Source organism: Primulina eburnea, chromosome 11 (assembly GCF_022965805.1).
Source record: "Primulina eburnea isolate SZY01 chromosome 11, ASM2296580v1, whole genome shotgun sequence".
NCBI lineage: Eukaryota > Viridiplantae > Streptophyta > Magnoliopsida > Lamiales > Gesneriaceae > Primulina > Primulina eburnea.
Genome location: NC_133111.1, coordinates 1,231,194 through 1,244,206, shown reverse-complemented (window position 1 = coordinate 1,244,206; position 13,013 = coordinate 1,231,194). Strand labels below are relative to the sequence as shown.

Below are 13,013 nucleotides of genomic sequence, written 5' to 3'. Positions count from 1 at the left end.
CTATCTAGGAAAAAATAAGAAAAGAAAATAGTAGCACTATTTTTATTCTCAATTTGAAGTAGATGATTTCAAAAATGAAACCATGTTGAAAGAAAGTGTGAACTGTCAGTATTTATGATGATTGGTGGTGACAGATTTAAGTTGTAAAATATGGCAGTTAACAAATTGTGAAATTATTGTGGCATGCGACCTGACCAAAGAAAAATAAAGTTGAGGCTCAAGTTTTCACATACACGATAAGCTCTATAAATAAATCTTCTTCTATTCAGTTTCGATTATCTCATCGAAAGCTTTCTGCAAAGTAATCCCAAAAGTTGAGAAAGCAAAGAAAAGAAAAATGTTTTTTTTAGTCTTGAGAAATTCTCTTTTGTGAGTTAGAGAAAATATACTATCGGTTATACTCGATGTTGGGATGATGAGAGATTAAGTGTTTTATATTCACTTATAGAATTTCTCCATATAATAAAGTTATGCAATAGCTTCGTGAACATATATTATATTGGGTTAAGCGTGTATTAGTGAGAGTAGTACTGAGATGTGTAACTTCTTGGAAGTTATCATACGTCAAGCTGCTGACGTTATGTCGTTTGATTTGGTTAGTTAGGTGGACCATAAAGAGTGACACCATATCTTAATGTTTATTACTCTCTTTACTGGAGACAAGGCCTACAGTAGCGAATGAGTAAGACTCTTTAAATGATACGAGACATCACCATTAGATATACATATATATACCTCTTCAAACTCATGGACCTAACATCTCGACCCATTAGCACTCAAGTAGGTGCACTATGTGCTGCCACAAGTATAAGAAAACAAAGTTGTACATTGATTAACGATTATAGATTTTTACGTAGTGGTAACGCTTGATCATAACAATTAGTATCACAGCAAAGTCACGAGTTCTAGTCTCCCAAGAAACATATTTATATATTTCTTGGGGGACAGAATGTTGGGTTAGTCCTGCATGAGTGAGAGTAGTATTGAGATGAGTGAGATCCTAAGAAGTTTTTGTGTGTCAAGCTGCTGACGTTGCGCAGCCTGATCTGGTTGGCTAGGTGGACCATAAAAGAGTGACGTCAGATTTTAACGGGTAATACTGTCTCCATTGGGGATATGGTCGGCTGTAGAAAAATGATAAGACTACAATCTAAATAATATGATACAATACCAACAGATAGATACGCATCTTCTCAGACTCATGAACCTAACAGTCTGACGTATTAGCACCCAAGTAGATGCACTCTACGCTGCCACGAGTAAAAAAAATAGAGTTTTGCCTTGACTAATAGTTATAAATTTTGGCCTAGTTGTAAGCACATGATCCTAACAACCTATATTTGTTGAATACTTATTCTTTATTTTTGTATTATATTATTGTCATGATCTCAATTGTTTCGGTGTAATACACAACATCAGGTATCAGTGTTTTGTTGGAGAATTTTTTAGAATTTTAAGTATGCTCTTTGGTTGATGTTTTGTCTAATCGTCCACATCAGAAATGATTTTTCAGAGTTTTTTTGCCAAGGCTAGAGAATTGATTGCCAGAGATGATGGGTCGGAACTTGGAATCGACAATTTCAACAGAACAAATTTTCATTCTAGCGATTACATATAAAAGATTACCCGCGTGTAGTGACCCGTTCCAGAATCACCTACTAATCAAAAACTAAGCATGCAATTAACCTAATAAACAATAATCAGAGATAACAGCGGAAAAAGTCGACAACTATAATGGTTATACAACCCAATCGAAGTCTAGAATAACTCAACTAAAAATACCCAATACAACCATATCGAATCAAAACAATACCGAAAACTAACCCAACCAGCTACTCAACGTCCTCCTCCTGCTCCTCCTGAGCTGTCCAACCTGAGGCCTGCCCCGAGGGAATGGGGTGCCCAAGAATAAACAAAACCGAGGACGTGAGCGATAAGAACGCCCAGTACAAAAGTATGAGTATACAGACCTATATGAAATGCACATGCTATGATCATGATACCGGGGTAGTCAAGAAACAGGAGTCACAAAGGAAAGGATCTCAACAATGCTCAGTCTAGAGGCGCCAAGTGGATAGTGCCGCGCGGTACACCTCTGGGTCACTGCATCCACTACAAGACAGACGTGGACCTAAAATGTCCCGGACCACCGAAGCCCTCCCGACCCGTCGGCCACTGTGTACTCTCGGTGTCCATGCGTCCACAAGACAGGGCTGAGCGGCCCCAAGATATAGCTTATCTCGAAAGAGATACAGCTCAACAGTAAAGGCTATCTCGAAGAAGATACGGCTCAACATGAAATGCAACGTGCAGTAATAAACGTGACATAATAGCATGCATCATATGACATATATCAATGCACCACATAATCATGCAACACATATAAGAATGTATACTCAACCAGGATATCTCGGATAGTACTTTCGTACCTCTATCACAGCAATCCTAATCCACTGGAACAACCAGACAACAGGTCTAATCCAAGCCTTCGTCCGTCGCTAGCCCGCTGATGCCGCTAGCTCCCAACTAGAGCACAGCTCTGCTACAAGACCAGCAGCTCCCCGCTAGTGCCCAAATCTCGGAACAAGACTAGAACCTGTCAGAAACGACTGAAATGCTATGGAATTCTCTGAATTGGCGAGTCAAAATGAGGAAATCCGACCACTATTTATAGGCCATGTTCGGATCGTCCGAACCCTCTTCGGAACGTCCGAACTCTTACGTGTCCATCGGCTCTTGACAGCTCATGATCGGATCCTCCGATCATACACTTCGGACCGTCCGAACATGCACGTGTCCAGCTGCTCTTGACACCTCATGATCGGATCCACCGAACCTACACTTCGGAACGTCCGAACTCCCACGTGTCGATCAACTCTTGACACCTAATGATCGGATCCAACGAACTCACTTCGGACCTTCCGAACTCTTCGGTGCTTCTGAACCATCTTCGGTCCGTCCGATCATGACCCGGTCAAAATTACACATTAAACCTTCTTAATCACCATTACTCCGTTAATTACCCAATTTGGGATTCGGGCTACTACATTCTCCCCCCCTTAAAAAGATTTCGTCCTCGAAATCAGGCTTAGAGGATGAACAAAACGAAACAACTCTCCATGCGCTCTAACCAATCCTCCGCATCATCGGGAGTCTCACCGCCAACTAAAGGCTTAGGCCCCATCTGCATGAAACGATGCATATCGAAACGCCTAGGACCATTCCGACGATGACGATGCTCACGATGACGTCTACAATCGTCCTGGTCACCCCAACGACCTACACTCCCCTGACTACTCTCATCACCAAAGTGGTCAGCCATTGCTACAACATAGAATAGGGAAAATGGTAAAATGGTCAACGGAAATCCCAAAACAGAATCTATATCCCAAAATCATACGCATGCTCTGATACCATAAATGTAGTGACCCGTTCCAGAATCACCTACTAATCAAAAACTAAGCATGCAATTAACCTAATAAACAATAATCAGAGATAACAGCGGAAAAAGTCGACAACTATAATGGTTATACAACCCAATCGAAGTCTAGAATAACTCAACTAAAAATACCCAATACAACCATATCGAATCAAAACAATACCGAAAACTAACCCAACCAGCTACTCAACGTCCTCCTCCTGCTCCTCCTGAGCTGTCCAACCTGAGGCCTGCCCCGAGGGAATGGGGTGTCCAAGAATAAACAAAACCGAGGACGTGAGCGATAAGAACGCCCAGTACAAAAGTATGAGTATACAGACCTATATGAAATGCACATGCTATGATCATGATACCGGGGTAGTCAAGAAACAGGAGTCACAAAGGAAAGGATCTCAACAATGCTCAGTCTAGAGGCGCCAAGTGGATAGTGCCGCGCGGTACACCTCTGGGTCACTGCATCCACTACAAGACAGACGTGGACCTAAAATGTCCCGGACCACCGAAGCCCTCCCGACCCGTCGGCCACTGTGTACTCTCGGTGTCCATGCGTCCACAAGACAGGGCTGAGCGGCCCCAAGATATAGCTTATCTCGAAAGAGATACAGCTCAACAGTAAAGGCTATCTCGAAGAAGATACGGCTCAACATGAAATGCAACGTGCAGTAATAAACGTGACATAATAGCATGCATCATATGACATATATCAATGCACCACATAATCATGCAACACATATAAGAATGTATACTCAACCAGGATATCTCGGATAGTACTTTCGTACCTCTATCACAGCAATCCTAATCCACTGGAACAACCAGACAACAGGTCTAATCCAAGCCTTCGTCCGTCGCTAGCCCGCTGATGCCGCTAGCTCCCAACTAGAGCACAGCTCTGCTACAAGACCAGCAGCTCCCCGCTAGTGCCCAAATCTCGGAACAAGACTAGAACCTGTCAGAAACGACTGAAATGCTATGGAATTCTCTGAATTGGCGAGTCAAAATGAGGAAATCCGACCACTATTTATAGGCCATGTTCGGATCGTCCGAACCCTCTTCGGAACGTCCGAACTCTTACGTGTCCATCGGCTCTTGACAGCTCATGATCGGATCCTCCGATCATACACTTCGGACCGTCCGAACATGCACGTGTCCAGCTGCTCTTGACACCTCATGATCGGATCCACCGAACCTACACTTCGGAACGTCCGAACTCCCACGTGTCGATCAACTCTTGACACCTAATGATCGGATCCAACGAACTCACTTTGGACCTTCCGAACTCTTCGGTGCTTCTGAACCATCTTCGGTCCGTCCGATCATGACCCGGTCAAAATTACACATTAAACCTTCTTAATCACCATTACTCCGTTAATTACCCAATTTGGGATTCGGGCTACTACACCGCGTATCAAGAAGCTCGTCAACCTCTATCAATAAAAAATCGGAAAATATGGAGACTGATGAATGAGAGCTCCATGACTGACATGTGTCAGGTGTAATACGAATTACCTTAATAAAGAATTTGTCACATAACGTGGCAGATGCACAAACCATAGAGAATATGGTGTCTATTTTGTCGAACATGTTTGAGATTCCGTCAACAAATAACAAAGTACATCTAATGAAAAGAATTATTCAAGTGGAAGAAGAAAGAAAAATTATCGAGAACATATGAAAGGGCGTGAGTGGCAAAAAGAGTTCTACCTGATGACGTGATAGATCATAGTCAAGGAATGGAAAATACAAAAACACATTTGAAATGTTGGAGTTATTCTGAGACAGATTACTTGAAAAAAACGGCAAATCAATGAAGGAAAACACTAATATTGTTATTGAGGAGATACATGATGCTTTATTACTATCCATGGAAATCCAGATTGACTCTTGTATTATAGACTCACGAGCTTCTTTTTCCATACAACTGATAATAATGATATATTCGATAATAACATTGTTGGCAATCACTTAAAAGTTTTCCGACGGATGGAAAACCTTTAAAAGTAGTTGGTGTAGGTGATGTTTGTATGAAGATGTAAAATCGATATGTTTGAAAAATAAAAAAGTAAGACATGTACCAAAATTGACATGCAATATGATATTAGTAGGGTAGCTCGACAACGAAGGCCATAATGTGACATTTGGTGATGGTTTCTGGAAAGTGAACAAATGAGACATGATTGTTGTTCGTGGAAAGAAAACTTGACCACTTTATATGATTTTCAGTTACAGAGATACATTAGCAGCTATGGATGTTAGATCTAATTCAAGTCTATGGCCTTGTAGACTTCGGCATATGAGTGAAAAAGTATGAAGATGCAGGTATTAAATGAGAAGATAATACCAGAATTAAAAACTGTTGAACACAAGCTATTTGAAAGATGTATCGTTAGAAATCAGGAAAGTGTGAGCTTTTTAAAATGCGGTAGAGAACTATAAATAGCAAAGTTGGAGCTAGTTTATATTGTTGTATGAGGACAATCTCTTGTTACATCCCTTGGATGCTCAAGATATTATGTCACATTTATCGACGATTCGAGTAGGAAAGTTTGAGTTTATTTTCTGAAAAATAATTTGATGTTTATGAGATATTTAAAAGGTGAAAATTCATGGTTGAGAATGATACCAACTTGAAAGTGAGGATCTCACTGTCTGATAATAGTGGTAAATATGAAGTTTTTTTGTCATAAGACAAAAAACCGTTGTTAAAAGATAAAATAATTTACACTGTTAATTAATAAAAAAAACAATAAAACACACAAAGACAACGGTTTTCATTAAAACCGTTATTAAAAGAAAATATACAACAATGTTTCGTAAAAACATTATCTTTGGAGTGTGGCTGAATGTAGATTTTCTTGTAATGTGAGCATGTTATTAGCAATCCAAGAAAACAACATTGGAAGGAAGTTAAATGTATTCTCAGGTAATTGAAAAGTTCTACTACTTTATCTATGTGCTTCATGAGGTCAAATTTGGCTAACAAGATTTTGTCGATGTCGATAAGGGGTGGTGTCATGGATGGAAAAATGAGTGCTACATATTCACATTAGATGGTACGGTAGTAAACTGAATATCTAAGATGCAAAATATAGTTGCGCTTTGATTACTGAGTCTACATATGTTGCTATTAGAGAAGCTAACAATGAGATGACGTGGTTGAGATCCTTTATGGAGGAATTGGGTCAAAAGCTTGAGGGTAACATGTTACACTATGACAGTCAAAGAACTATTCATTTATCAAAAAAATCATTTATCATACTACTAGGACACAAGTTCGATATCATTTCATTAAATCAATTTTGAAAGATGAAATCTTAATGCTTGAGAATATTCATGGAAGTATAAATCCAGTCGATATGCTCAATAAGACAATAATCATTGAAAAACTGAAGTTCAGACTCCATCTATAAATAGGGAGATATAAGCCGTCACATTGATGGTGTGAAGACATAATTGAATCAAGTCTTCAAGTAGGTGTTTGTTGAAAGAAAGTGTGAATTGTCAGCATTTATGACTGTTGGTGGTGACATATTTAAATTGTCAAATATTATAGTTAACTAATTGTGAAATGATTTTGGCATACAAACTGACAAAAGAAAATATTCAAGTTTTCACATGCACGAAAAACTCTATAAATAGATATCTTTTCTTCAATTTCAATCATCTCATCGAAAGCTTTCTGCAAAGCAATCCCAAAATTGAGCAAAATAAAAGAAAAAAATGGTTTTCTTGAGTCGAGAGTATATCTTGTATGGGTTAGAAAAAATATTTTTTCAGTTATACTCGATATCAAATTGATGAGAGATTGAATGTTTTGTATTCAGTTGTAAAATTTCGGCCTTTAATAAAGATTTGCAGTAGCTCTATGAACGTAATGTATATAGGTGAAACACGTAAATCTTTATGTTTTTGTTTGATTATTTATTATATATTTTGATATTATATATCATGATCTCAATCATTTCAGTGTAATCTAGACAAATCATTCATGACCGAAAATATTTTGATGGATGGAGGAATATTTACATATAAAGATATTGCATGTATCATATCCGATCCACTATTTGGGTTGAACAGATCGACCCGACCCGAATAGAGCCCGCACGTGAGGATTTATCAGGTGGGGAGAAAACGGCAGCAATGGATACGTGTAAGCCTAGGGCAAACGCGAGCCCTGATTCCGAAACTGCATCGAAGACACATGTCCAACACGTGTCCATTTGTCATGCACCTATTTTGTTTGCTTCGTGCAGGCAAAACCCTAATTTGCCATGGCAAAATTAGTTGGTGCTCCACTGCAAGTAAACCCTTTCCGATTTCTTCTCCTTTTCTCTCCATGGGTACAATATAAAAGTGCATGTAATGCTAGAGGTTTCCTCGGCTGGGAACTTACATATTTCTTTTCCTCAGCAATATTTTCTGTTGATGCATATAGCTCGTTTGGTTCTCGGAGCTACATGTGTTTATGTGAAGATTTTGGTGGCTATTTAGCTGTTATCTTCTAAAGGGAAGGTAAAATTTTCAAGTTCTGGAAAAATTTGCTTTGGTCTAATGCATATATGTATTCGTTTTTTACAATTTTCATATTCTTGGAGTCGAAGTTATATCGATAGGTCGTGAAAATTTCATCTCCATTATGAATTACATTTTCTGGTGGTTCCTCGTGAATTCCAGAATTAATTTGAGTGTTAAAACACTTTCACTCTTAGTTTATTATTATTTTATTCCTTCGGTTTAAGAAGAAGCTAATTGTCAAAAGGTGCAGCTTTTACAATTTCTTAATGATTAGTTTCTTGGTTTTGATAGAGTCGAGGATCGATGTATGCCATAAATTGCGAATCTTGATTTAAAATTCACAGGGAAATGTCAATTTGGACTAATATATTACGTGATTACCCCAACATTAGGTAAGTAATCGAACCGAACCAAGTCAAATATTAGTAAAATTTTAAGGATCGGATAAAGTATATTCCAATTTGAGCTCAATTTTTTTTTTTTAACTCGAGATCAGCTTTTGGAAGAAAGTTCTGAGTTCAAGTTCGACTCGGAATCTTCGAACCTATTCGCGAGTTATTCAAACTATTATTCAGATAATAAGCTTCGAAAACAAATCTTCAAAAGCTTGAAACGTTCGAGAGGTTATATTTTATATATAATATAATAATGTTATGTTAATTAATAAAATAATAAAGTTCACGAGTGGTTCGCGAACTATCGAACAACATAATTTTGCCTCGAGCTCAGTTTGAGTTTGATAAATTCTAATACGAAGAAAATATTATCGAATTAGCTCGGAAAGCTCGCGAATTAGATTGATTCGTTTACGAGTCTGCCCAACAAAGGCCGAGCTCATTCGTAAGCTCCCACCCAATGGACCAGGCGAGTTTTTTCATTCATCATTCATCGGGTTTTATATGGATATTATATGTGTTATAATGATTGTATATAAGTAGCATAAGTGCAATAGATTATCACGTATTTTTAGAAAAAAAAAGATTTTGAATAGGTCTCTCGTACTCAAAATTTAATAATGAGTTATTATTAATATCAACTCATTACTATTTTCTCATATTTATATGATCCAAATAAGATTTCTCTCTCATAAAATACGATCAATGAGACCGTTTCATACAAGTTTATGCGAAATATTTTTAGATTTTTGATTTAGTCAAGATTTTCTAGATTTAAAATGACAAAAGTTACTTAAGTGGGAAAAAGTATATTAGTTTATCATAAACTAATATTTTCATAATTGGAATGATAATAAAACCGGTACTTTAGAAAATGATCGACCCGGTCGGAGTTCATGGTCTAACCAGTTGGTCCGGTTTAAAAACACTGTTGTAAGCATTACATTAAATTACTAATAAGTCGATCTAGAAATAAAATCTAATCTAAATATCAAATAAGAGTTTGGGGGTAAAGTGAAAAAATATAGGTATTGTGTGATAGGTCGTATGAAAGACGTTAGTCTAAGGCTTTTGTGTTTTATAATTTATAACAACATAGTATAGTGTAGAGATATGCAAGCGTTTGAGCATGTTAAACTCTGTATGTTAAGCAATCAGCCTTTTATAAAAACTTTTCTAAATATGGACCTGCAGGTGTTTATACCGATCTGCAGATTTTTGTTGGTTTATAAACTCGTATTCGAAATCAGGGATCGACTCATACTACAGAGACCAAAATGGTTACTACCGATAACGAGACCAAATCCCCGGGAGAAGTCGAGTCCTCGTCACAGTCGAAGCAGCAACAATCTAAGAACCAGCCACTCCAATCATTAGGCAGGCAATCATCGGTATATTCGCTAACACTCGACGAGTTTCAGAATACTATTTGTGAGGGTGGAAAGAATTTCGGGTCTATGAACATGGATGAATTCCTCAATAGCATATGGACTGCTGAAGAGAATCAGGCTCAGTCGCAGACTCAAATGACAATGAACGCTGCTAATGCAGCGCAGTTTCCCCGTTGCGAAACTAATTTGTCTGCGTATAAGGGCATGGCCAAGCAATCTAGCTTACCAAGACAAGGTTCTCTGAGTATCCCGGAGCCTCTGTGTCGTAAAACGGTGGACGAAGTGTGGACCGAAATTCACACTAGTGGAGATGGTCAAAGCAATGCTCATAATCCCACTCCTGCTCAAAGGCAACATACATTAGGAGAAATGACGCTGGAAGATTTCTTGGTTCGGGCTGGAATTGTACAAGAACAAAATCGCCTCTCCACACCATGTCAGCAGCCACCTTCGTATGAAATGTACCAAAACAGCAACCATCCGGAAATGGTTCCCAATTTTGTTGCTAGGCCTGTGATCGGAACTTATCAGCCGCTTCCGCAGAGTGGCGTTGGAGAGGTGTCTAGTTATTCTAGTGGGACGAAAAGGGGCAGCAGTGGGTACGCACAGCAGCCAAGTGCCGGTAATTGTGGAGGTAGAATGGGGAATGGCTGTGGAGCAGGATACGGGCAGGTGCAGGCAGGTATAGGGATTGGATCTCCAGTAAGTCCAGTGTCATCGGATGGATTGTGCACGAATCAAGTTGATAGTGGTAATCAGTATGGAATGGATGCGGCAAGGGGGGGACGGAAGAGGATCGTAGATGGGCCGGTTGAGAGGGTGGTGGAAAGGCGGCAACGAAGGATGATCAAGAATAGAGAATCGGCTGCCCGATCAAGAGCAAGAAAGCAGGTACTTGATCCATTTGTCAATGATTTCAGACATTAGATCTATATTGATAATTCAAGAGTGATGTTTTGATTGAATTGGCAGGCTTATACAGTTGAACTCGAAGCTGAATTGAACCAGTTAAAAGAAGAGAACGAACTCTTGAAACAAGCTTTGGTAAATACTTGGAAAATAACTATCCATCGACGTGTCATTCAAAAAACTTTTCTACTCAAACAAGTTTTATCTTTTGATCCTTCTGCAGGCTGAGCTAGAGAGGAAAAGGAAACAGCAGGTAAATTTTTTCGGTCCTTAATCCCAATAATTTCTTTTATGCCAACCCACACCCATACGACGAAAGTCGAAATTTCGTACTAAATGCGATTAAAGATCTTGCTAGGTATGACTGTAATGTGTATAATATTACCTGTTCTAATGCCAGTCGTGATTTCGGTATGCGGTTGTGACAGTACTATGAGGAAGCAAAAGTGAAGAAGGTAGAGATGCAATCCAAGGCTCAAAAAGTCAAGGAGAAGTTGAGAACAATGAGGAGGAGCTCTAGTTGTCCACACTGACCAAACGAATGGCTGGCCAAACGCAATTTAATTAGGATTCTGGCTAAATGCTTCTGTGGTGCTGCGTCGATGCGAATTTGGGTTAATGGGGTTAATATTTTTGGAACTAGTATGTTTAGTTACGTACCTTTTCGAGAATTATGCACTGAACATGGCTTGTATGTGCTTGTGTTTGTTCCTAAACATAGACTGGGCAGTTTGTCGTATGATGTTGTGTATGGTGGAGACTAATATACGGATTACTGTTTAGACGTATCTAGGAAGTGATGTATTCTACTTTTTATTTTTAAGAGTGAGTTTCATGTGAGACCGTCTCACGGATCTTAATATCTGAGACAGGTCAATCTTACCCATATTCACAATAAAAAGTAGTATTTTTAGCATAAAAAATAATATTTTTTATGGATGACCTAAATAAGAGAACTGTTTCATAAATACGATAAATACGATCCGTGAGATTGTTTAACACAAGTATTTGCCTATTTCTAATTCATTACAGGCTCATCGGAAACTATTCAAGTATATAAGTTTCAATGTGTTTATATATAATTTTAGGAGAGAAAAATCAAATATTTAAAAAGATCTTTATTTTATAAAATATATGACCAAATCAAGTCACATACGAAGAAAATATTAGTACTCTAGAATTCCGTTCAAAATCGAATTTTGAATTGTTTTAAACTTTTGGCTTGAGTTTGATAGAATAATTCTAGTTTGACTCAGAACGGTTAGCTGTTAGCAAGATATTTATATTATCAAAAAAAAATAAATACTCAAAAAGAATATAAAATTGAATTTGGATGGATAGATTTAAAGTTAGTGAACAATAAATACTCCAAAGAATCTAAAGTTGAATTTGGATTGTTAAATTTAAATATTATTGTATTTGGATTTTTTAAATTAGAGATTTCAAATACATAATAGCAGCTGATGTTTCTTGGAGCTCAACGCGTTTATCTGAGTTTCGCAAAGCCAGAAACAAAATGAAAATAGCTGATATACCTTTGAAAGGAAATCAAGAGAAGACATGGACACCGCCAAGGAATTGCTCGTTCAAACTTAATGTGGTTGCGACTGTGAACAGGGCCGATCCAATTAAGAGCCATAAGAGGCCAAGGCCTCATGCCCATATTTTTTTAGGGCCCTAAAATTTTTAAAAAAAATTAATATATATATATAAAAAATGAATAACAGCCTATTTAATTTATAAATATTAAAATATAAATAATCAATAAAATATCAAATAAAAGCCTGTAAAATTGCTCTCCCTCTCACTGCTCCACTCTTCTATCTTTCGTCTTCTCCATATTCGACTCCAGCATCGGTTGCACTTGCTCACCCTTGTAAGTGTATTAATGTTATGTACGGTAATAATTTGTATTATAATGCTTTTTCCCCCTTAATCTTGTTACTTGAATAATTTGATTTCTATTGATATATTGGATTTAGGTTTATTGTTTTATGATTTAAATGAAATTTCTTTACAAGTTGAATTTCATTGCGCGTCATTCTTCTTCTGTAAATTATTTAGAGACACATAAATTTCAAGGTGTTAGTCCCCAAATCCCTAAATGTACCGATAAAAACACCGAAAGCAAGAAGAGAAGGAATAATCCAAATCCTAATAATCGAAAAGTAAATATATAATCCAAACCAAGTTAAAACAGTGAAAACTGCTAAAATTCTTCAAAAAGAACGACAAAAAAAGACAAAATACGAGACAAGGCTCAAGAATTTAAACTGCAATTTTTAGATGTTGATGATACTTCGGGACTTGGGCTTTTTATGCATCTTCAATCTAGAGAGGTTACAAAGTGCAGACAATGAAACATTG

General features: G+C 37.7%; 1 protein-coding gene across 1 annotated transcript; it reads left to right on the top strand.

Annotated features, from left to right (window-relative positions):
• The first annotated feature begins 7,734 nt into the window (after nt 1-7,734).
• On the top strand, nt 7,735-11,463 carry LOC140804362 (protein ABSCISIC ACID-INSENSITIVE 5-like). Its single transcript, XM_073160331.1, has 5 exons — nt 7,735-7,948; nt 9,597-10,628; nt 10,710-10,781; nt 10,870-10,899; nt 11,075-11,463. Exons 2-5 carry the CDS (start codon nt 9,624-9,626, stop codon nt 11,177-11,179), a joined length of 1,212 nt encoding a protein of 403 aa, XP_073016432.1. The 5' UTR covers nt 7,735-7,948; nt 9,597-9,623; the 3' UTR covers nt 11,180-11,463.
• The last annotated feature ends 1,550 nt before the right edge of the window (nt 11,464-13,013 follow it).

Excerpts from the sequence above, each read along its gene's own strand:
- LOC140804362 (XM_073160331.1), top strand. The coding sequence starts at position 9,624 with ATGGTTACTACCGATAACGAGACCAAATCCCCGGGAGAAGTCGAGTCC. Across the intron at positions 10,629-10,709 it reads GATCAAGAGCAAGAAAGCAG|GCTTATACAGTTGAACTCGA; the intron begins GTACTTGATCCA and ends TTGAATTGGCAG. Across the intron at positions 10,782-10,869 it reads AACTCTTGAAACAAGCTTTG|GCTGAGCTAGAGAGGAAAAG; the intron begins GTAAATACTTGG and ends ATCCTTCTGCAG.